At 39.1% G+C, this 25,999-nt stretch overlaps 1 protein-coding gene across 1 annotated transcript in view; it reads right to left on the reverse strand.

Moving 5' to 3' along the window:
* Positions 1-3,249: 3,249 nt before the first annotated feature.
* SLC49A4 (solute carrier family 49 member 4) overlaps positions 3,250-25,999 on the reverse strand; it is a 66,120-nt gene continuing 43,370 nt past the window's right edge. Inside the window, exons 5-9 of the mRNA XM_069780971.1 lie at positions 24,992-25,100; positions 24,291-24,358; positions 19,298-19,425; positions 8,623-8,805; positions 3,250-5,253 (exon numbers count right to left, since the gene is read on the reverse strand). Of these exons, the coding sequence (XP_069637072.1) occupies positions 5,138-5,253; positions 8,623-8,805; positions 19,298-19,425; positions 24,291-24,358; positions 24,992-25,100 (604 nt within the window). The 3' untranslated portion in view covers positions 3,250-5,137. The remainder of the gene's footprint in view (positions 5,254-8,622; positions 8,806-19,297; positions 19,426-24,290; positions 24,359-24,991; positions 25,101-25,999) is intronic.

The raw sequence follows: 25,999 nt of genomic DNA on the forward strand, positions 1-25,999 counted from the left end.
GATGCTGTGAACCTGAATACCTAACAGGCATGGTGCCTATCAGCTTGGCCTCTCTAGGTGTGGGAGCTAAAATTACAAGTTTCAGGCAAATTATAGTCTGCTCATAACAGACTATCTTCTCACATATGTATAAAATCCTTTGGGTCTGCACTTTCTTTCAGGTTGCATGATTTTCTAAAAATCACTATTTTTATGCATATTAAGTACACAGTCGGCCAACCCATCCCTCTAAAATTGGCTTGGGAGCATACAAGGTCTTCATACCTCCAGCTCAGGGGAGCAGCTCAGGGAAGCTTCCAGCTTCGCGGGAAGGCGAAGGAATCAAAAGGAAATTAATGGGTAACAGCAGTGACAAGAAACAGTAAACAGTGCCGTAAGTGGAGCCTACGTCTACTAACCCTGAGCTTTCTCATTAGCAGCATGAAAGCCAGCACAGCTCCACAGCTCACAAGAAGAAATGCCAGCAGCACTGGAAGCTGAACTGAGAGTTGTTACCAAGCCAAGCACAAACCTGAGGAGCGGCCCATACTTAAGAACTATTGAGAGAGTGTGGTCACTACAGAGCATCCTTCCTAGCATTTTCAATATAAAACCTAGCACAAATACTTGTATGTTATGAGGCTCTGCACTGCTGGGAAAGCATATTCTTCAGGGCCGTGAACTTACAGGCCACGAAGAGAAGCAAATAGTGCGACTTCCCAGGGCACCTTCCTCTGCCGGCAAGTCACAGGCCAAGCAGCAGCCAAGGTCAGCTGCTCTGCGGCAGTGCAAGGTAATGCCTCATTTAGATATAAAAACCCTGTTGTTACCGACTCAAAAGTGAGAGGGACTTAGAACTTTCACTAATTAATAAGATAAATATTAACTGGTTTGAGCCCACTCTGCACTGCTGCTGATTGTATCAGCACTGCTTAGGGCTCTCCCTGCAGTCTCAAATTCTAACTTCTAATAAAGTGCAGAGTCCTGACAGCTCAGACCCTTCGTAAATCCAAACAAGGGTGGACCTAGTGATAACCCTTCTCAAAAAATATTCCCAAGGGTCGAGTTGGGTTACTGACAGGAAATGGACTGCTCCTCCACAGAAGGATGCTGCTGCTGGTCACAGATGGGGATAAAATATTTTTCAGAGATCTCAGCAAGCACATTTGCAATCCTCATGTCCATCCTGAGCCAGACTTGCTAATCTAATAAGATCCTAAAGCCTGAACACTGCATGGAATGCAGCAGCGTCCTGCACAACTTAAGTGATTTGGGAGCAATCCTTTGGTTTTCACTCAGGCAGACTTCTGTCACACTTGCTGGGAACTCTGGTTGAGCCTTGACTGCAGAACGCTGCCTGCAACCTCAGCGCAGGTCTCCAGCAGAGCCCTGCCATGCCACTCAGCGCTGGACAATGTCTCTATTTTGGTGCAGAGGCATCGAGGGCTGCAATTAAGACCACATGCTACAGTGCTCAAGACAGACAGTGTATTGGGTTTGCATGGCAAGGTTTTGGTAGCAGGAGGGCTACAGGGGTGGCTTCTGTGAGAAGCTGCTAGAAGCTTCCTCCACATCCGATAGAGCCAATGCCAGCCAGCTCCAAGACGGACCCACCGCTGGCCAAGGCCGAGCCCATCAGCGACGGTGGTAGTGTCTCTGGGATAACAGATTTAAGAAGGTGAAAAAGTTGCTGCACAACAAAAAACTGCAGCTGGAGAGAGGAGTGAGAACATGTAAAAGAAAACTCTGCAGACCCCCAGGTGAAGAAGGAGAGGGAGGAGGTGCTCCAGGCACCAGAGCAGAGATTCCCCTGCAGCCTGTGGGGAAGACCATGGTGAGGCAGGCTGTCCCCCTGCAGCCCATGGAGGTCCATGGTGGAGCAGATATCCACCTGCAGCCCGGGGAGCACCCCACGCTGGAGCAGGTAGATGCCCGAAGGAGACTGTGACCCTATGGGAAGCCCACGATGGAGCAGGTTTTCTGGCAGGACTTGTGACCCTGCAGGGGACCGACGCTGGAGCAGTCTGTGCCTGAAGGACTGCAGCCCGCGGAAGGGACACACGCTGGAGCAGTTCGTGAAGAACTGCAGCTTGTGGGAAGGACTCATGTTGGAGAAGTTCGTGGAGAACTGTCTCCCATGTGAGGGACCCCATGCTGGAGCAGGGGAAGAGTGAGGAGTCCTCCCCCTGGGGAGGAAGGAGCAGCAGAGACAACATGTGATGAACTGACCCCAACCTCCATTCTCCATCCCTCTGTGCCGCTGCAGGGGGAGGAGGTAGAGAATTTGGGAGTGAAGCTGTGACTGGGAAGAGGGAGAGGTGGTGGGAAAGTATTTTTAAGATTTGGTTTCATTTCTCATTATCCTACTCTGATTTGTTTGGTAATAAATTAAACTAATTTCCCCAAGTCAAGTCTATTTGCCCATGACAGTAATTGCTGAGTGATCTCTCCCTGCCCTTATCTTGACCCATGAGCGTTTCATTATATTTTCTCTCCCCTGTCCAGCTGAGGAGGGGAGTGATAGAGCGGCTTTGGTGGGCACCTGGTGCCCAGCCAGGGTCAACCCACCACACAGAAACTTCTACCAAAGCATCAAAGTTCAGGAGAGCAGTGAGCAATTCATACCGACTCAGAAGAACTATCAACAGGGTGTAAAACAAGATGTTTGCTCTTCTGCCTTGACTGTACGGAGAGTCTGCATCTGGCAGCACTGACAAATATTTTGAATTGTTCAATGCTTTCTGGAACAGAGGCAAAATAGGTTATAGTCTGAATACTGCCTGAAGTGCTTCTCCATCTTAAAATAGTCAGGACGGTGAAAGGATTAGAAATCTCTGTCACTCGGGACAGTGCCTGAGCTGTACAATTTTAATCTTAATATAGCTACAGTAAATTGCAGAAGCAGAGCTCTGAAGAGTCATCCGAGCTTGCAGTTCTGCCATGACAATGCAACTCCAATCAGACTCTTGGCAAGCAATCCTTGGTTTCAGAAGACAATAGGTAGCAGCAGCTACTGGATACAGCAACTATTCCAGGCACTAAAACACAGTAAAAAGAACTTGGACAGTTAATACCATTCATCTGAATAACAGTAAGAGGATGATGCCAGCAGATCTGAAAGTTCTGGTTAGATTGATTTAGTTATCCCAATGTAGGTTAGTTCCATTCCTATAAAGACCCTGCTTCAAGACAGAAAAGATCATTTAGTAGCTGATATAGGCAATAAGCTAAGTCAATTTTCTGTTACTACAGTAAATACATCCATTGCTCTGAAAACATAAAAGCAGGGAACAGCTTGTTTTATTTTACTGCACAGATACACTCCTGAGTTAAACGTATGAGTAGCATATTCTCTCTGCAAAAAAAGAGCAGACAGAATGAACGGATCCATGTCTGAAAGGTAGCGCTCAGTTCAGGGCTTATTTGACTGAGCTTACAAGTGTTGGTGTCACCCCAGGGTGGCAGAGAAGAGCCCTGCACAGGAGCAAAGGGCGTTTGATTCAGACTTCTGTGGACTCAGAACCCTGCACACCAGCCTCCTCCAACATGCGCATGCACCTCCTTGCGATAAAATTGCTACAATAGGAAATCATTCATCCCCTGAAAAAAATTCATGTCGCAGACAGCGTATCTATGCGTTTCCATTCACGGCAGTGACTGGTTTAGTTACAAACAGTGGCATACCACCATCCAGAGATGCGATTACTTAAAATAAACCTATGTAAACACATACCCTTTTATAACTTATATATAAATCTTTTATATATAAGTTTTATTTGTGTATACATAGATATAAATACGCACACATACACACACAAACACACACCCCTAACACAGAGCACAGAACACACACATGGAGATACTGTAAATGATGCTGAACTGAAATCTAAGAATATAATTAAGAAATTATTAGCAGGTTTAAAATTGAGTTAAAAAACTATTCAAAGTGTCTTTAATATTTATGTTCAAGTAAGGGCCAGAATGACCACAGGTTAGTACTGATAAAAAGAGCTGGCATTATATTTCCCATATTATGCCAAAACTCATGAGTTATTTCTCATTGTCAAACTCATTGTCATTTCGCCATCAGAGTGCCTCATCAACAAGAAAGATTTTTTTTTTTAGGAAACAGTGATTTTAAAGACTTGGGTTAACAAACAATATTGTTTCGTCACCCTCAGTCATAAACTAATCCCAAAAACCACACACACCTTAGAGTATCAGAAGGGAACTAGTGGGACTTGGACATCCACACCCACAGTATTCAGTGGCATGAACAGGTCTTCACAGTAAAAAAGGCAGTACCGGAGATGGGGGATGAAAACGTGACACAGTGGTGGCCTTTAAAACAGCAACATTTACCAAGAGTGACTCTCCAGTAAACTTCTGAGATACCACAGATGCTCCATATTCAGGACATACAGAACCATGGTGGTATTTCAGAGGCGACTGCGGGTGCAAGTTGGGTTTCAGTGGCAGCTAAAGCTATCGTTTAGATGTGCTCCAGGGTGATAACAAACACCTCTAACAACACTGCAAGGATTGTTTGGGATATTTAGTATGGCTAAAAACCCCGGTACCAGTGTCTTATATCAGAAATCACTTTATTAGAATGTAAATGTAGTGTACAAGCACCAAATCATTTTAGTTTAACTGTTTAATGGACATTCATTATATAAATGACTAGCCATTTAAAAGAGAGATCTTTAAAAAAAGATTTTTTTTTTCCCCTTTTTTTTTTTAAATCTTTTGTTAAGATTATTCACTATTTCTATTCTGATAGAAGACTCTGAAGATTACTGGTACCCCAGTGTGTATAACCGTGAGTCGGCACACACACACGCACACACAACTGTACACCTCACTGCTACATCAACAGCTTTTTAAATAGAGAGCCCCAGCTCTGGCACCAGGACCTGTACATCCTATATATTATCTTTGTGCATTTCAGCATCATTATCACCACTCAAGTTCCACGTTTATCGCAAATCAAGGTGGTCTTGAACGTAAGAACAGACTGTCCCTCACCCTAATAAAACCACGATTAAGTCTTGTAATTTCTTTGCTCTTCTGCTGTTCAGCTGTGCAAATCCAGGCAGATGTGCAGACTGCAAAGCTGACTTCCAGTCTCTTCCAACCCCTCACCAGTCCGGCATTATCACACAGAGACGACAACGTCAAGATAGAGTCTGTCGTAGGACTCGCGGAAGCACAGGATGAGGAGCAGGCTGAGCAGACATGATCCTGGCAGGCACCAGTTGAACCAGGAAAACTCTGTAAAGCAGAAAACAGACCCAACCTCAGAGTTATCAAACATGTTCCGTGTTTAAAACGACCAAAACTTTCACTGATGGCGGGTTTGAAGGAAATCGCTGTGTTCTGAACAAAATCCTGACAGCTCTCGATCGATACATGGTTAACATGGTCTATGAGACTTCCCCATGGACACCTTATGTGTGTGTGTGTATATATATATGTAAAATATATTAATATTTATATTATATATAAATATATTAATATATATATTTTATATATATATGTAAAACCAATGCCTCCAGCTAATGTTAATCCTCCTTATTCAAACTGTCAGTGGAGAGAACGGGGGGAGGAAATCTATCATTGCTAACGGAGAATAAACCACTTCTGAAGACTCTACTCATTAATTCTTTGATTTCTATGGATTGAAAACTAAAACAAATTAAAAGCGTAAGAAGAAGCAGGATTTGATTTTGAATCAAACCTGCTACAAGGTATAAGGGGGGAAAACCAATCGCTCAGAAGAAACTTGTGAGTAGTACAATCAATTCAATTTGAAACTAGTTGCACAAACAGCTCCTCAGAAGCCTCTTTTTAGCTGTTACACGTAATGTACTGCTCTTAAAAGCTTGTGTTCCACATTCAAGAAATCCTATCGTCTGATATTTGACTACTAATTAGCAGTTTTACTCAGTTCTTTTTTTTTAAAGAAGTGCACCACAATTTCCTTTTTTTTAAATCTGTCAATTTACTGAAGAAACGTTAATTTTACTGGAGATGGTGTTTTATCTTTTTTTCCCTAAGTTTCCTTTATTATTATTATTTATTTATTTTTACAGGATCTAAACTCTCCTTCAAGGTCTGTGTTAATCAAAATCAAGACTTCAGCACTACTACTTTCTTAAATCTGTAATTTATATTGCTAAAACAAAAAGCACAATTTATATTACACAATGCAAAGGACAAAAGTCAGAAAGCCTAAAAAATCAACCTTCCAAAGCCAGTAACCTTCAACAACACCCTCCCTCATCCAGCAAAAACCCTTACAGATTTGTTTAGGCAGTAATCTTATTAAAACCTTAGTAAAATTTTTGTAGGCTTGGAGAAGACCATGTTATATGATGTCAGAAGTCAATAGGCAAACGCTTTGCTACTATTTTCCTTATAATACTCTTGCTTAACTGGATTAAACAGACTTTAACCCAAATATTCTAAAAGACCAAATTTAACTTGTGAATCCTTCGAGTCTTTTGTAATCCAGAATTTGTGACAGCATGGGCGATACACACTAACACATTGATTGTGTGAACCTCCAGGTCAATTTGCTTTTGTTTTTCACTTGGAAGTCCCTGCAGAAAAGGCAAAGGAAACTGCATCCAGAAGCTGTGGCTTTGGGTCTCAGGGCACAGTACCAGCAGGGAAGCTGAGCTTTGGAAAGGTTTACATCTCCACCGTGCTAGCTGGACCAAAAACCTTCAGTGCACTGGAAAGTTTCCAGGACTTGGCTCTTTCACAGCCTTTACAATATCAGAGTATGAAGAGGAAAAGAGAGAAATCCGAATTAAAACTACTAAAGATTATTTGGCCTAAAAAAGCAAGACCGAGGGAACAAGATGAATTTGACTGAGTTCTGGTTTATCTGCAAGCTTCTTAAATGCCATTAGAAGATGTATTTGAATCAAATGAAAGACAAATGTTTAAGATTGTTATCTACATTCTAAAGGATTTTTTTATCAAAGGAGCCAATAGCACCCACTGGCATTGATCCCTCCCAGTGATCACGTGTGCTCTTGTACTTTTGATCATTTGTGAGATCATGGAGAATGGATTGTCCTAAGCACAAATTACTTTATATATTTTTTTTTTTCCTTTGAAGAAATAGGGAAAATCTTCCAAGTGTATGAATATACTACTTTCAGGTTTATCCTTACCTGCATGTACTGATACCTGCTAGGGAAAGAAATACTAGAGACAAAAAATGGGCCCAAATACCCTATTTATAAGGGAACAAGTTTACTTTATCATATTCCTTCAGTCAGAAGTTAGACACTGTATTCCCATCCTCAATTATGAAGTAATTCTAAACACTGGATTGTTACTCTGAAAAATGCTGAAAAAATTCTCAGAATATTCTGCATAATCTTTTTAGTTCAGTTCTAAATGTTGGAAATAATAGTATATGTGAACAAAGTTCACACCAATGAATCATAAAAGCATTCTTTAAAACGTAAAGACTAAACATCATGCCAACCAAGGCTAGCAGGGATGGAATTCAGATTTTACAATGATGCAGTTCAATGTCAGTATCAAAAAAACCCAGAAAACCAAAACCCCAAACATTTCTCTCAGTTTGTGTTCACAGACCACAATTTGGAACAGGGTTGTTAGCCTGCTTGTGATTCCCTGGCAGAAACACACAAAAACCACACTGAAAATTTGCCCCAGGCTGTAACCTTCATAATTTCAAGCACAATTCATTCTGAAATTTGTCAGTCTCCTCTTGGTTATAAAACACACCATATTAAGAAGTACAGGCACTCATGATAATATATAAAAGCTCACAATTTCTAATGCTTTCAAAGCAGAAGTAAAACACTGCTTTACAAATTTTGCATCATGAAGCAAATGTTTACCACAGCAACAAAATACAAACCAAAAATCTGCACGTTTGAAAACCATTAATAAAGACCACTTCCCTTTGAAAGCAAGATGGGTTCTTATTTTACACCTTAAAGTAATAATATATGTTATAGCCTAGTAAATAGCAAGTTGAAAATTAGGATTATGAGTTATGAGGAAGCAAATAATACTTAAGAGTTGAGAAAGTCTGAAGAAGTTGATGAAAATGTCAAGCAAACCACTGTTGTGCCTGATTAGGCCACTGGATTATCTAAAGGAATGAATATTTCATCTTTGAGCAGTGATCAACGGATGCTCTCTCCCCTGCAATGGTATGTCCAACCCACTGAATGGAGCTGACCAGAAATGGAGCATTTCTTCTTTGCCCTTCCTGGGCAATAAAGTTACACCCCAAAGCATGAGATTGGCTTAGTTTTATTGTGGTTTTGAACACCCACAGATACAAACATCATTAATGGTCACATTACCCAGGCTTTTATAAAAATATGACAACAGTGTGTATCTTGAAGGTTTCTGGCTACAGCAAATTCTAAGTGGAATATGACTATATGCATCTTGCACTAAAGCATTTCATTTTTATTAGCATGCATATAGAAAAGAACAATTAAAGTTATTCTCCTTTGCTGCTACATAGGGGGATTCAAACATTTGATTATTAACAGAAATTGTATGTGCAAATCCTCCCTTTACTGACAAGGGTATGTCTTAATGGAGAATTTTATTTTCAAAGTAGCTTATATTTCTTACCTGTATGGTAAAATGTGAGGAAAAACAAAAGCACTCCCATAAACACATTACTCAAAAAGGTGACAACTCCGCAGGTAATTCCTTCTGGAACAGGGTAGACTGTCTCCACAAAGAGCTCAAAGAATATTGGTACGCTGCTGTTGAGAAATATACCCAACAATATGCAGGATGTGTACAGTGTAGCTACAACAGAAACAAAAACAGTTATTAATTTCATGCTGGCATTTTTTCCCCCTATTCAGAGCTGCCAAGAATACCAATACTTGAGTAACTGAAAAATGCATAGACTTATTTTTGTCCTCTGTGTATCATAAAGCATATCACATACCACTAGTTTTAGGCAGAATGCATGCATTGATTTGGGGTGGGGAAAAAAAAAATCAGAAATACTGATTTTTTTTTTAAACACAACCTGTGAAGACACATTCAGTGATTTGGAATTCACTTGTAAGTAAAACAAACAACTAAATTATGAATGCAAAGCATCACCTACAGTTTGATTTACCTCTGAAATGAACAGAAACTATTGTCCTACGCACAATTAGGAAAGGGAGCAATTAATGCACCAAATTGGAAATGGACATGGATTAACCTTTTGACTTAGCTCTAAAGGTCAAAACTAATTTTGCTTCCATTTTACACATAAATACTAATGATCTACCAGATATCAAGACATTAGTATTCAGCACTGTCCAAGCTGCAACATGTTGAATCCCTTTTGGCTTCAAAAAGAAATGAAGGGCACCCGGCGCCTGGCAGGAACGGGACCTATTTGATAATGCAGATTATTCACTGCTGTACAACAAATTCTTTTTCTTGGACAAATCAACAGAAGAATAAAGACATTTCTTCAGTAGCCTCAGATATTTTGTTCTACAATTTCTGACACCACCAAATAATTTACAGTGCTTAATATCTTAATATAGATACTTAATATACCTATATTATCTATTAATAAGCCTATTACAACCACTTCTGAAAAAAAGAAAACTTCAGAAGTTTTAGTACCTATGCAGAAATGTAAATAAGTCTTCGCTGATTGCTGTCTTGGGAAGGGGGAGATTTCCTAACCTGCAGCCTCAACAACCTGAGGTTACTGATCAAGTAAAAAGTGTAAGGAAATGATTAGATGGCTTGGAAAAAAAAAGAAAATTCTGGAATAATTTCTGAGGTTTCCACCAAAATGACAAGAAAAAGTAAAGAAAAACTCTTCAGATACAAAAGTGTTACCAAGTCATAGGGAAATTATTTATAGCATCTTTTCACTGCAGTATGGTACAAAATCCTTAGACAATTTTTTTTCATATACATATATATGTTTATATAAAATAGAAACTGCATTTTCAGTTTAATTTACATTCTTGTGTCTTGGAAAGGGGAGAACTGAAACAGTTCTGCTTCATCTTCTGTTAAGCATTGCTCAAGCTTTCAACTGAGAAACTGTAAGGAAGTAGGAAACTTCCAGCTTAAAAAAAAAATAAATTAAAAAAAAAAATCACTGTTTCTTAAAATATGAAGAATCATGGAAAAGAGATAAAGGCACTAAGAAGCAGAAAGGGCTATCAGATCCTCCATTTGATGTGGCTTGCTTCCAAGGCACAAAGACGTATTTCTTTCTCTACAGAGGATTTGCCTGGCCAGGAAAAAGAGGACAGAAGCCCCAGCCAGAAAGATGATATAGACAGCATGACTTCAGGAGGGACAGCTGGCCCCTGCCTTTTTTTAATATACCAGAATGTTCTGAGTTGTTAAGAGAAAAAAAGAAAGAAAAAAAGAACTAATAAACCATGGTAACTTTTCCAACTCTCAAATTCTCTTATTATAAACTGCAGAATAAAAGTCAAAGAAATTGATGTAAGGTATGTTCAAGAGTTGTCAGAGAGGAAGGAAAAAACCAAACCAGTATTAGGATGCTCTTCCCAATGGGCTCTTCTAGCTAACACTGAAGAACTGATTCCCTAGTTACAAGATCCATAGATTTTTGCTGCAAGTCCCCATCAGTATTTAAAATTTCATGAACCTCTCTTTCAACTCCTGTTTACCTCAAACACCACTGCACATTGCTCTGTCTCTAACTGCTGTCAGGTGTAGCCAGCAAATCCAAACATATTCAGCTACTTGAAACTTTTGTGTTGGCTTGAGAAACCAACACGTAGATGAAACAGAAGAATCTCTTAAGACAAATGAACATCTGTCCCTCATTACAATCAATTGAAGATATCTACAGATAACTACTTGTAACTTCTGGAGAACATTTTCAGAACTTTCCCTAAAGAAAAGAAGGTGGTAGCCAGCTGTAATTTTGTATCAGAAACTCAAACAGTGGAAATAGTTGTGAAGCTGCTGAAAGCCACAACAGCATCATTGAAAGTGGAGCTGCATACAGAGAGTGCCAGAGGCAATACCTCTGCAGAAAGACCGAAACCTCTTCCATAAAAAGCAACAGCTGGGAAAGAGGAATCATGTGTCTCTGAGTAGAGGCAATGCCTAGATGTATATTTTCCAGAAACTTAGATTCACTTGAGATGAAGGCAAAAATACACATCTAAGATTATCAGCCATTTAAAAGATCAAGACTTCAAATTTCAGTCAATACAGTAGATGCCAGAGTTTCCATAAAACAGAAGCCTTCAAAATAAATTCAATAGTTTAAAATATGCTAGTTGAATTACATCATTGCTCATCACTTACTAAAATGCATTAAGCAAACAAGTGCAATAACTCTATACTTTAGAAACTACACCCTTACATTTCCTTGTCACGACAGCTTGCCTCAGTCATGCAAATACACCCATCAGCACACACCTCACACTTCCATACTACCATGAGCAAAGCAGCTTTAGCACTACCTTTTGGTTCTCCCCAAAGTATTACCCGCCTCCTGTGTGCACGCCAAAAACTGCCAGCTGAATACCAGTGACATCACTTCAGCTGAGATTGATCACAGGTACTTATAAAACAGGGTCTATGTATATGTACACACATATTTGGAATTAATAAGCGGAAATGTCAAGGCAAAAGGACAGGCAGAATATAGCGTCCAGTAGATGCCGATTTAAGTTCTAAGATCTAATGGAAATGACAGCTTTTAGCTGGCAAACCACAAAAAGAAGCTCTGAAAGTCTCCCTTAATGGCTATATCTTGTAGTGATGGGAAAATATTTTTTATTTCATGTTCCTATAAATCATCCAGGGTGTTCCTGAGTGCTATACAAATAAGCTTATTCCATTAACTTGGCAATTAAGTCACAAATCCAATTGGTCAATTAGACAGAAAGTCAAAGATAAGATAGTTTCAAAATACAGTTTCAAAAAATAAGTTACAGGAAGAAGTCAGGTAGGAGTTCAAAAGTGTTTTTTGCCTCCTGTTTCATACACTGAACAGGACATCTCACATTCCAGCTCATGGGCAACAAGATACTCTAGCAGGAAGAATACCACCTATTAACGGAGACCATTTACTTTCCATTACAGCGACCTTGCATCGAACGAACACAAACAATTACCAAGATTTTATACTGTAGAACAGCTGCTAAAGTTACAGTGAATGTTTTTTCAATTAAGACAATCTTGATGACAGTCATTGGAAATTAATATAAGGATATGAAAGTGCTGACAATAAAAAAAAAAAAAAGAAAGATGATTTACCAAGAAGCTAATATTATGTCCTAAAGCCTAACAAGAACAAACAACTAGCTCGGCTAGGCATACATTGGGGAAGCATGTCATGCTATTAGTATGAAAAAAGATCACTTTTACTTAGGAAAAGGAATTAACTGCCTATGAAGCTATGCACAAAGTTGTGCACCCGAGACAGTGGCAGCTGTGGACATTAATAAATAATGGAACTGGGCTGGGCTTCTTTAAACTATTTTGATTAATGTTGTGTTTTAAAGACATTTGTGTGAATTAAGCAGCTATTTCTCAGCCTGGCCACTGCAAAAAGATGAGGAAAGGCAAAACACCCATCCGAAGCACAGCTGCTTCAGAGAATTGGCATGGAGCTGCTGCAGCAGGAGGCTCAAGCTAGGCTGTGTCACGTCATGTTCATGCTTGAGGTGTGAGGCAACCCATGCTATTCCCTCAGTGCTTGTTCTCCTCCTGGCCAGGAAGGAAGCGAGGAATGAAATATGCCTTGATAACAGCACTAGAGATGTTACCAGTTAGATGAAGCAAGGTACCGACTAGGGACTGATGGTGATACAGTGGCTTAGCACAAGAAGGAGAAAAAGCAGTAAGAAGGAAGGTTCCTTTCTGGCTTCCTATCCCCTGCAGGTCTTCAGCTACCAGATGGCAAATACATGCCCGTATCCCAGAAACAGACTTTCTTTTCTCCCAGCCACAAGCTGTGGCAAAAGCTTTATACCAATAAAAAAAAAAAAAATTAGGAAAAAAAAATAATTACGAATTCAAACAGCAATGTGATTTAAATGACAGTGTACACTTGGTGTCCCCAGATGAGCTTCCAACACAGCAGAAGGAGTCTCAAGTACCTCTGACATCCAAACAAGTTCCCAGAACTTCCCAGGAGGTTCTGCAACATGTTTAGCAATTTACTCTTAAATTATACCATCACTAAATGTATAACTACAGAGCCTGATCCAAACCCAAATGAAATTAATGAAAGGACCTCCACTGATGTAAATAGTTCTTACCAACCCATTGGCACGTACATCTTGGCTGACTTTTAACAGAGAATATGAAATACTACCATTTCTTAAGGAAAAAAAAAAAATATTTTGCAGATAAATTTACAAAGTAAATGCAGACACTGTAGAGCAGTATCAAGTGCAAGCAGGTGGTACAGTATCTTCTTCCAAAGTCCTCAGTATCTTCTTCCAAAGTCCTCTGCCAGAAACTCTTGAACTCTGTACATTTTGTAACAGTTCTCAGACAAACTGAGCCAAGATTCACACAAATTTCGTATGGATAAACAGGAAAGTAAATACAACTGAGTATGTTCTCTTGGGTGCAGCATACAATTTAAAGAAAAACCTACTGAGATCTAGGGCACTTTGTTATTGCCCATTATAACAGTATCCCAAATGCCAGAATGAAAGGATAATGCCTCATGTGGATGCATGCCTCGTTGGCTTTAGTACTTTAGTAGGCCTATGAATGATCTGAACAATTCAAAGTTCATTCCTACCAAACTCTCTAAAGTCTGTTAAAGCGGAATGAAACTTCCCTATAATTTAATTCTTGCTACTGGCCATGGTAAGAATAGTCATGGAAGAAATCCCCCTTAATTTTTCCATGAGAAATGTGACTCCCTCAAGGTAAGACAGTGATTTTTACTGTAATTCATTTATAGGAATAAAAAACACAATAGAGGAAGGATGTCCCTGTAGCGCACATTTATAACATCAGTATGTTTCATTGCCTGGATTTCCATTCCAGCACACGTTGATCAAATTCTTTTCTCATGATATAGTTATGAAAGTAACCAAAAATCTGATCAAATTGGATTTGTTCTATATAATTCCCAAGAGAAAAGCAAGTGGAACTTGCTTTGAAAGCAGAGCATTCACTTCGGAGAACTAAAAAGTCAAGAAATTACTGAGTGAGCCTCAAAAAAAAAAATAAAAGGGCAGCTGGAAATCATACAATATTTGAGGCTTGCTATCAATGGATATTTGAAGTGGCCAGATTTATAGATATTCATCCCTCAAAGGCTCCTCCCAAATTTCAAGCATTGTATGCTATTTAACGCTGGGGTTTTTAAATGCTTTTAAATAAAACACTTAAATAAGTTTTTCTTTAAGCACTCTTCTATCTGTGGATTTACAGAAGCCTTCAGGAAGCCAAAGGTCATTATTCCCATCTTATGAGTGCAAAAAGCACAACAGAAGTGGGGGTAATGATTTGCCCACAGCCATAAGCAGGTTAATGCTGAAGCTAGAAAAAGAAATGTTTTCAGGCCACTGTTTTATCCTCTGGTATCCCGCTGCCTTATACTTACCAAGTACATCTAGTTTATAGTAAAGAAATTAAACTCAAAGAATAAAACAATCAGTATTAAATCATTAACGTCTCTCTTTTTCAATACTATGCCTTGTAGATGAGGACAGGGAGACAGATATGTTTATAATGTTCAGTCTGTTGAACCTGAAAATAAAGTGTAGGTTGCTTAACCTAAATATAGTCATCAACTCATGGAGTTGCCACCCTATTCAGAGTATCTGCCATGCAGCACTAGAAAAGAATTTGTAAAGCAAAATTCTGCTGAATGTGCTCATAAATATTAGAATATTCTTGATATGCTATGCTGAAAACATTCAATCTGAGCTGCGAGCAACTAGCGTTGCATATCAATTTTTGGAAAATGCTAGTATTTGTATCCAGAGATACCACCAGCAATACAAAGTGGCAAGATACTGAAACTGGCAATACAATGCCTTACACAATTATTTTGGGTCAAAGTATCCCATTGTACATAAATTCACATAATGAAGTTCAGTACAAAGCAAACTAACAATAAACTTGGCACAGAGAAACAGATCAGCAGCTGCATTGGGAATTCAATGGAGAAAACTATTTTAATGCTCAATGTGTACATAAAATTGTCTTTGAAACTTGCCGAAAAATGCAAATAATATACATTAAAATTAAAATTTCTTAAAAGAAAATTCAAGCTTGCTTAAAATATAAACCGATTCCAGAATCAAGGGTTTTTAAGAGCTGTGATTAGCTGATGAGAGGTGTTTTAGACAGATGATATAGTAGCTATGATGACACTATATCATTACTGCCTTGCTTCCTTTTTTTTCCACACTGGCAGTTATAGTTCATACACATGACTCCGAATACACTTTTTATAAAATCTTTTGGAGATACATTAAGAAGTCAGCAGATGACAGAAAACTTGTCTTGCTCTGTGGCAGGAGAAAAAAACTGAGCATATTATGATAATGCAGAGCAACGCATGCATTACACAATACAAACAATGCTAAACAGCATCATTTAAAGAAAACACAAAGCAGTCATTGATTTTTAATATCTGCATTAAAGGTCCCCATTCTAAGTAATTACATTTTGTAGGAAATATCTTTAGATGATGTCGTGCCTATTTACAAGGAATTAGGAGAATATTACACAAACAAGTACAGGAAAAAACATTTTGCTGTGACCATTTTTTCCAAATACAATTCCTCCCCCAATATTTAAACCAGACATTACTACAACTGCTACAAAGAATACTGATTAGAAGAACGGGGTTGTTTGTTTGTATTTTAACGACAAGCCTTTAGAGATTTTCTTCCCTTTCCTTTAGGGTGAATAATTAGCCAAACTCCCTCATCTTTTTAGCATTTCAAAAGCCTGCTTGTGTGCAAACATTCCCACCTGAGCGCTTACTCTGGAGACCAGGTGAGAGAAGACAGGCAGAGGGTTTTCAGAAGGGGAATGAGCATGTATGTCACGCAATATCCACATGCTAAAGGAAAAGACTACATTTGGACCTGGGAAAACCACTGGCAAGGTCTACCTATGGATGCAAACTTTATTCATAGGTCAAGCAGCTGCCAGGTGAGATGACGCAGATGACGATGTTCTCTAACCAGCCTTCACCTCGAGGGTGAAGCCTGCCTTAACCCCTGGGCCAGCACAAAGACTCCCATGAGGTATCTTGCTTCCTCATCAAAATGATGGTCCTGTCCCATGGAAGAGCTCTCTTTTAACTGTACCAGCAGTCCCTCAGGTCACGTGGATATTTTTAGCAGTTTCCAGGTACTGCTGAAGATGGCAACGCTTGTGGTTTTGTAGGGAAAAGTCTGACTTGCTCAAGAGAACATCGGAGGCAGGGCAAGAGAGGAGAGGGAAGCCTCTCACAAAATGGGAGGTAGATGGTTGGAAGGGAAAACCTCCTTGCAAGATCAAGTGTACCCCCCCGCAAGTTTCCACAACAGTCAGTTTTGAACCCTGCCCGCTCTGCCTCAGTATTTGAATAAGGCTGAAAGTGTGGACCGAGATCCATCCCTGGCTCTGTAGTCCCACCAAGCCACTTGTGGTCTTTGCCACAGGACAGGAAGAAGTTGAGGAGCCTACTACCTTCTGGCAACACCAAACCCTGTTGCCCTCAGTAACACAACAAACCCTGCTTTGCACCAGGTGTTCAGTGATGCCTGCAAAGTTGCTCTGGGATACAAAGCATTAGATGGACCTCTTCTAAAACAAAAAGGAGAAAGAAAAAAACAAAGGAGGGGAAAAAAGGAGAAAGAAAAGAAAAAGGAGAAGAAAAAGAAAAAAAAGAATAACAAAAAAAATGATGGCTGCTTTTGTTTTGCACATCTTCCAGCTCTACAAAAACACACAGAAGATAACTACCTGGAAGTCCACTGTCAACACTCGTCCATTGAGTATGCAGAGTAACTTCCACCTTAACCAGCTACCTCAAATCACTTCCCAAAGCTGCCAGCCAACAGCCTGCATTTGACCTCCTACATTTATACTCTCATATACTCTACATTGCAAACTTTTAATTAAAAGAAGAAAAAAAAAAAGTTCATCCAAGTCAATTCAAATGTACTGTTTCTCCCAATTACTGTGGAATGCAGAGGTCATCGTCATATTGCATCATTACATTGAGGAATAATCTAGCATGAAGTCCTATAAATTAGCTTAAATAGCTTGTGTGTTTTCATCCATAACAGCATATTTCATAAAGATATACCACTGCTTTTCTGTGTACAAGGATCTAAATTGACCAGGTGCATTACATCTAGTTTATATGAACTTTAATGAGAAAAGGCTGATATGACCCCCCCCAGCCTATCTGTGAACTTTAAACATTATGCCACAGAAGAAAAAAGAGATCTTATTTGGTGGCTGCACATTAGGCCCTGATGCTTTAGACTGCCTTTTTTTGAGGAATGCACCATATTGCTGGCACTTCTATCCAAAACAAGCTTGTGTTTTATAGAAAACGGTTCAACATTTACAGTGACATATATAAGAACAGCACGGACAGAAAACTCTAAAATATAATTTACAACTCAATCTAAGGAATCATCCATTTTAAAAGAAACGATAACTGCATGAAAAGAACAACCCAATCCCTAGATTTTTATCAAGGGATGCTAGCTTAGGATACTAACCCCAAATACCTTACATACTTTTATGTACTGACAGTGGATTACCTGTCCAATAAAAAACCACCCAAGCCCACAACACACCTACATGCTATAAACAAGTAAGAATTCTTCTAGAACCTACGTTGCATGCTGAGTTCGTTACAAAAAATAAAATCAGAGACAGAGCTCCATCGGTTTTGTTTTGGATCATTGCTGAGTACATACGTAATGACTTTCACCTCTTGAAACCTCTCTACTTCATTCATATGCATAGACTTGAAGGAACATTTACGTGTTTGGCTTGTTGCATCAATTCAGAGGATAGAGTTACTGTAAAAATCCACATTACTGCAGGCTTGTAGTGATGAAGCAGACAAGCAGAAGAAACAAGCTTTTATTGCATTTATTTTAGATTTGATGGAAAAGAAAAGTGTGGTCATTTGGTATGACAAAAGCCACCATGAAATTTGATTTGTTTATCGAATAAATTGTTTTATTTAAGCAGAATTTTTTTAAGTTGAAATTTCAAGGTAAGTCACAGATTTGACCTATCCATCCAGATGGTGTTTTTCCTGAATTGATCATGTATTTCAATTTGCTGTACCCACTTTAGCTTATAGTTGTGACATATGCAATGCACCAAGGACACTTACTGAAACTCAAAGTTAATTAAGTTAATTTGAGTAAAACAGTATTTTATATACTACTCTCCACACCAAGCTCTCAATTAAAAATGGGAAAAAACACAATTTTCATTTCTCCTGTAAAGCATAAACTTGCCTATAACAAAGATGGCACTTTATTAAAAATGGATTTACAGAATTCTTGAATAAATATTTTTAAAAATCTCGATGGCTTAGTTTTACTGTAACTCATTACTCTGTTGAAGGTCTTGGAATCACAGGTGGATCAGTCCTTTGGTGCCGACAGTAAGGTGAAGGACAGATTTTTAAGAACTAAGCAGTGCTAATTTTCAACTAAGGGTATAGCTCGCTGGCAGCTTGAGTAGACCTCTGAGCTTTTCCCCCACTCCTGAAAACAGCTTTTTTCCCATCTTTTTGAGGAGCAGGCTGAACTAATTTTGTGCTGGAAGAGTTCCCTGAACCTGCATGCAGGTGCAAAGGAGAGGACAGCACAGTGCAGGGATAGATTTAGATGGCTGAAAATACTATGGGTCACTTTGGTTTGAACTGCACCACGTGTTTCCAATAATTAATATAAGTTTCAAAACCCTAAATTCCCACACGTCATCATTTCTTATATGCAAAGCTACTCCCATTCAACTGATTTTTCTAGGTTTATTTCTCACCTCTGTTATTCCAAAACAAAACAGAAAAACACTCAGTCCCAAAAATCAATTTTAAATTTATATTCTGGGTTCTTATTATTGGTTTTGTTAGTTTTTAATCTTTTTATGAAGTTATTCAAAGCTGTTAAAGATATTTCAGATTCAATAGGTTTTCTAAAGCCTTTTTTTTTTGTCTTGGTAAAACTACTGTATTACTAAAGATACCAAACCAGGTTATAATACAGTTATTTAAGACTGCAAATATTTACCTGCAATACCAATTATAAGTAATAGGAATTAAAATCATTGTCGATACCTGTGGTTAAAGGCAGATGAGTGACACTAGTTAGACAGGTGAGAGTGAACCAGGTTGATGCTAACGTTGCTCCAGATAAAAGCAGCAGCAGTATGAACTTCAGCATGCCCCTGATAAAATCTGCAAATCTAAAATAAAAGCACAGATCAGAGCACTACAAATGCTGATTTTCATATTATTTAAATGTGATACTTGACAATTAATTCAGTATATTGGAGGCTATAAAAACAATTCAAAAATCATTTCTCATTTTCAGAAATAGAAAAAAGGCATTTTTATAGAATGGTGATATTTCTAGCTGTCAAGCTGAAGAGCCATGGATTTTTTAGCTGTCACAAAATAACAACCAAACCAGAACAATTCTCAAGGCATCAATTGAAAACACTTGGTATAGAGGAAGGGTGGGTTTTTTTCTTCTGCATTTGTTGGACACAACATCACACCACTACTTATATTGCTGTTTTGTCAGCGTTTGCCAGTCTCCCTTGGCAGACACACCACTCAATTAGCATATGAGGAGGTTGCTGCATTTCATTCAAGACATAGTTAAGTGTCAAGATTCATTCCTGTAGGAAATGACAAAACTCAAAATACCAGAATCCCTAGATCAAAGATGACAAGGAACAGCTTCTGAACCCTTGGATGCATTGGTGATGAAGCTCTTGATGGCTTACGCAAAGCAGGAACTCTTTACATAGGTAGTCACCCTGCCAGTGGCTGTTTTGGGTTGAAATGTTCCAGAAACCAAGAGCTTGGTGCCACTCCTCTCCTACACAGACCCCACTGACAGTCTGGGGGAGGACAGCCCCTCAAGTCCTTGGGCAGTCTGGCTGTTACACAGGGGGAAATATGATCTTTATACCACCTGAAGATATAATGGCTTTTTTCATCTTTTTTCCTTTTTCTTTCAAGTAGACAGAATGCATTTGAGCAGCGCTCACATGACATAATTATCAGTACAACTGCTCTTTTCAAAAGGGATTTCAACACAGCTACTAAAAAAGATAGCTTAGAAAAGGCAATGTCATTTATCCACTAGTAATTTTCTATAATCTCCTGCTTAGGAGATGTGATTTTGGGCCAGACAGGTTAGGTATGTATGTCTAAAGAGTGTCTTCTGCCCTTATAGCCTCCTACCTTGATTATGCTTAACAGTAGCCCAATCCACCTAGGTTTGTCCCTGATGAAATCTGTCTGTCTGTCAGCTAACTGCCTTCTCAGCCCTGACAAACATCACTTTACATCTTTACAAGCAGATACCTTATAGCTTACTTGATAAAACAGATAATGCTACCAACTTTTTGAGAACTAGGAACCTCAGCTCCACATGTACCATAAGAGATGTATGAGTAATGCAATCAAAAAAACCCCCACACTTTTCTTTTCTTTTCATTCTCCCTATGCTTTAATTCCACATTGAATTTAGCAGCGAGTAATGCAATAAGCAGTAGTGGAAGATCAATGCTGCATATAATCTTAAAAGTTTATGACTGCAGTGTTCAAGTGGCTTACGCATTAATCTCCAATAGTCAGAGGTTAGCTGCTACTGTTGTTTTTTTCTGACAATTCAAATCCAGCAATCAGGATCACCTCTTCTCAGTGGTTTGCCAGTTTCTTTAATTATTCTTGGGGATCACTGGGGTCAAAATCAGCAATTTTAGAAGCTTCTCAGAAGCATCTCAAAGTGCAAACTTTCAGCTCCTTCCACAGAGACTCACTGCTTTGCCTGGCAGCAGACAACGTCACTATTCCGTCTCTGTACAGGCAAGAGCAGTTACGTATATCCTGCCTAATGAAACACAGCGTGAGAAATACCAGCCTTCAGGGAGGGACATTCACACACAACAGGTCTGGAAGGGATCTCTAGGGGATCCTCTATCTCTATCCTACCACCAGGGATTATGTGGGGATGGGAGGATGATATGCAGCTAAACCATTCAAGATAGTTAAGTGGAGCAAATATCTACCTTTTCTGAGCAGCTGGAGCTCTTTTTGACACAAAGATCCTGGTTTGGGTATCAATGGTAGCAGTGCACTCCAAGGAACTCTCAGATATCAAAGGACTCCAGAAGGGTCAAAGAGAAACTTAAGGTTTATGCAGCTACTGAATTCAGCCAGTAACAGAAATAATGGGAAAAAATGACATAGCGAACTAGCCTGAACTTGGTAATCGAGGGACTTCTGCTTCTTGCCTGGTTACAGGAGAATAAAGATGACTATAAATCTACTCAAGTCTTCAGAATACTTGTTTCAATCAAAAAATGAGAGAAATTATTTTTATCCTCTGGCCCCAGTATCTGCTTTCAAAACCTTCTGTTCTGTTTAAATCCTTCTTCATCATCTAGCGTGTAAAGGGATGTCTGCAGCTGCTAAAAAAGTAGGCACCCCGGGAGAGAAGGTGTATACTTACCCAGAAACAGACTTCTGAGCCTACTGCTGGTAAGTCTCCTGCAACCCAGCAAAACCAGCCCTAGGCTGGATCCTACAGTTAATCACAAACCTGCATTGCTGACAATACTGTCTGTTGCTAAGGAAATTATCACCATGTCATAAAGTTTCGGCATTTTGACTACACTGCAGGTTAAAAGGAAGACGAAAAATTGAGCCACGGAGGACAAAACCTCAGAAATATCTATGATCATTAACAAAAAAGATGTGGCCAAAAAAAAAATAAATCTGAGAAAAGGAAATAGATTTATGTTTCCATGCAGTGATATGAATGTCGCTTTTTGATGCTCCTTTTCTTCAAACCAGTATCATTCAAAAGCTGCCAGCAAAGGGTACAGCACCTGCCAGCTGCCTAAGCCCAGGCTTTTCAATTATAAAAATGCACCACACAAATTAGCTAAACATATCTAAGTTCATGGCTATTGGGACAGCACTGGGTGGAGAGCAGAAGGATTTATGTATCGTGCTGAGGAAAACTTGCACCATTTTGAAAATGAGATAGATAAACAAATTTCCAAACTGGGCATTACTTTAAATATAGATGATTTAACACCTACTGTGATGTGCAGGACCAAATGCTCCAGGGCAAGGCTCAGGTTGTTCCAGTTCTAAATGGTAGAATATGCATTGACAAAAATGGAAGGAGTGAATTCCTAAACTGCACCAATTTTGCTTTGATAAATTAGCAGAAGAAAAATATTAGGGAAAAAAAATCCTAAAAACCAACAGCTTCTTGAGACGTGGTTAAGGGAGAGAGCTGCTTGCTTAGCAAATCACAGTTCTGACACTGAAATACATCAACTTGTCAGCCCTGACAAGAATCATTACTTAATTTTCCTAATTACAACTTTCAGCAGATTACAGTCAGACTCGTCATTGATTCAACCCTACACAGATAAATGCTGAATAGGCCTAGGACGGAGAGTCATCCATCAGGAGTGACAAATCACCTCCTCCCTTCCTTTCTGTATGCAAACCCTCCCATTTGAACTGTGTATCGCCAAAGTTAGAAAGACATATTTGGAGACAGACTGTTGGTATTTTTTTAATTTACCCAAAAGCAAAGCTCCGAATGCTACAAAATACTGGTATTCAACAAGGTTTGAAATCAATTTTGAAGCAGTTAAAGAGACTGTCAGCATTTCTTGAAACTTAACCCAGGCAATATATTAAATAAATTAATCTACCATAAAGACTGAGATTTGCGTGTTGGCATTGAGTCAGCAGATTCTCTCCTAACAAAGTTAAGTGAGCTGCTAAGGGTGCCCCTCTACTATTGAAATGTTGCAAATATACCAGAGATTAATTCATGATGGAAAAAATTAAATTGGCATGCTACCTGCTTCAGCATGTAACCTGCTACGGCATCTGTGTCATTTATCGCAGCTGGTTTTAAACATCTACTTCTCTTAGAAAGAAAACCTCATATCTGAGCTTAGCTAATCAAAAGCAACTCTTTTTTAGAGGCAATCAGGGTGTGAACTTTGTTTCAAGTCCTTTGGCCTGCATCTGGAGTGGATGGGTGAGTGGAAAGCGCTTGTTTCTTTTCCCTAGGTCAGGAGTTTTTTCCTCTCCCTCTGTTGCAGTTGCTAGGCAGCCTGCAAAATGTCAGGATGAGAAACCTCACATTTCTTTATGCATTGTGTACTCTGATGATGCACAGCAAGTGAAAAAAAGAGAGCTTCAATTTCTGTCCTAAAAAGATGCCTCTCTGGGTCCACAATCCCACAATGACTGCAACGATGACAGACCCCTGCACTTCTGCTAAATTCATTGCAGAACTGGACTCTAAATTTAGAGTGGACATAGAGAAGCCAGAACAATGTTTAGATATCCAGATGCAAGGTGAACATGTGATTGGTTTTAATCAGTTTTATAAACTCACTGCTCAAGTACCTCCTGAAAGATGTTTTCTCCATTCCCCCCACTCCCTTTTTTAAAGGGGATCTCAATGAAGAAAAAGCAGCAGCCTTTTGGAAGGGCAATCCGTTTCTTGCTTTTCCACTCCCCATGTCATCAGCATTCATGATGGCCAGAGCGCGCTGTGTTTGGATATATAAAAACCATAGCCAAAACAGGCCCAGACTAATTTCTCTGTGGAGGAATGTAATGTTATTGTGGGTAGGCTGCCTGCGCTACGTTCCCAATATCCCTTCGGGAGTCAATATGCCCAAAAGTGTTGATGGAAGGAGACAGACACTAATTTCTTCAATGCTTTCCAAATGTGCTACAACGGGTTCTCCCTCATACCAGGCAGCTGAATTCACAAGAACTGTGTTTAAAAGGAGCACACAGGAAACACTTGTCAGGAGTAACAGTACGACTTGCCAAATTGAGGCATACGCACGTGGAGTTCTCAAGCCCCAGCAAACACTAACATGGAATATACAAATTATTGCTCTACAAGAAACACATTGTAACCCCAGAATGCATTTTCCATTTCAAGTTTCTAGACGATGAGAGAAAACAAGTTAAGTTATTAAGAGGATAAGCTAAATGACAATCACAGTTGAAGAAATGGAGAAGGACATGTAATTATTCCTACCTTGCCATTGCTATGCCAACAACACAACCTCCAACTATAGACCAAAATCCAATCCAGCCTGCATCTACCTGACAGGAAAAAAATCAAAACAAAACACAGAGAAATGTGTTAAAGCTGAGAAAATAAGATGTTAAGATGTTACTTTCAAAACAAATGGTGTGCAGGAGCTGCAAACTGCTAGCAACAGACCTTGACAACAATCTGAAGTGCAAGACTTTTCCTTAGATATTCAGAAGGAAATAAATTCAATAAAAGAAAGTATGGCTAAGTAGCCTATGCCCTAAATGTGACCTCTTTTTATAGAATCTGAGTAATGTCCTCTGGATTTTTATAATACTCTATCAAAAGCTTAGAAATCCTCTTCTCCCCACTTCATCTTTTCCACCTGGTAAACATAATTTTCTTTTACTAAAGGTACAGCAGCCAACAATACTTGCATTTGTTTACCTGCCTCTTCCTTATTGTCAAAAGGTTCATATGGTTCTGAAAACACCTACCGCTGGTGGAGAGTCAGCAGGTAGAATCATGACAGTTTGGAATGCCAAAGCTACAGTTTATTTTGTTTAAAATTTCAGGAGAAAAGTGGTCCATATGTATTAATATCATCTTAAACATAAAAACCTGATAAAATTGTATGCTAGTGCAAAATGGAACATGCCACTTACAAAATAGCTGCTGATTATCAGCCAGGAGATACTTACTTGGCTTACATGAACTGGCGTTAATATCAAATCCAGAACACCAGACCAGCCAGAGAAAACACCCAGTGGTATAGCATAGGCTAAAGCAACCATCAAGAATCGGAAATTGCTGTGAAGACAAAACATATGCAATTAGCTGCAGCTTGTATTAGAAATTGCACCAAGATTAGCTGCTGGATTAAATGACACCCTAGAATCTATATTCTGCCCACCAAGAAAAATAGCAGAGGTCTGAAGAACGAGCGAGCCAGGAAAAAACAGAAAGGTGTCCAGCCATGCCACTGAAATTCCAGTGGCTGAGATGTTACTGCCTTAGCACTGTGATAATAAAAAAAGCCAGTCTCTCCATGTAACTCATAGATTTTTGTAACTTGCTGGGCTCATGTGTTTCTCATTTCCACAAGCAATTCTTCCATGCATTTGCATGGGCAACCTACTTAGCCTAAGTGTATGTTAGGAACAATAAGCACTGATTTAAATGACAAAAAGCATATTTCAAGAATAAAATCAGATATTCATACTTTTTGAACTGTACTTTTTCTTTTTTTTTAAACTGTTTTACTTCTCTTTATTTTGGTGAAAGGGAGGGAGAGCTCTGGGAATGAGATGGGTACAGTTGCAAGAGTGGAAAATTTTGACGGTTTGAACTGTCAAAAAACAGAGACAAGTATAATATTCTGCTCTAAATAGACAACGTGTTTGCTTTTTCTTCCCAATTAAAAATTATTCAACCTTTAGTATTCAGTGAAGATGAAGCAGTCAAAGCTGTGTCATCATCTTCATTGTACACAGCTAAACAGGAGTTGGCAGACAAATACCACCTCCAATTTCCCCCACCCACCCTCCGTAACCAAAAGCAAATGCAAAATCTTTGGGAAGAGACATCCAACTTTTCCCCAAAAATGTTTCAATTTGGGAATAAAAACAGAAAACATGCTTTGGACTCTGCAACAGTGATATTTTAAAGTGAAGAGATTTTTATGGTGATTCCAAGGTTATCCCATGAAT

The sequence above is a fragment of the Haliaeetus albicilla genome, chromosome 4 (assembly GCF_947461875.1).
Source record: "Haliaeetus albicilla chromosome 4, bHalAlb1.1, whole genome shotgun sequence".
NCBI classification, from domain to species: Eukaryota; Metazoa; Chordata; class Aves; order Accipitriformes; family Accipitridae; genus Haliaeetus; species Haliaeetus albicilla.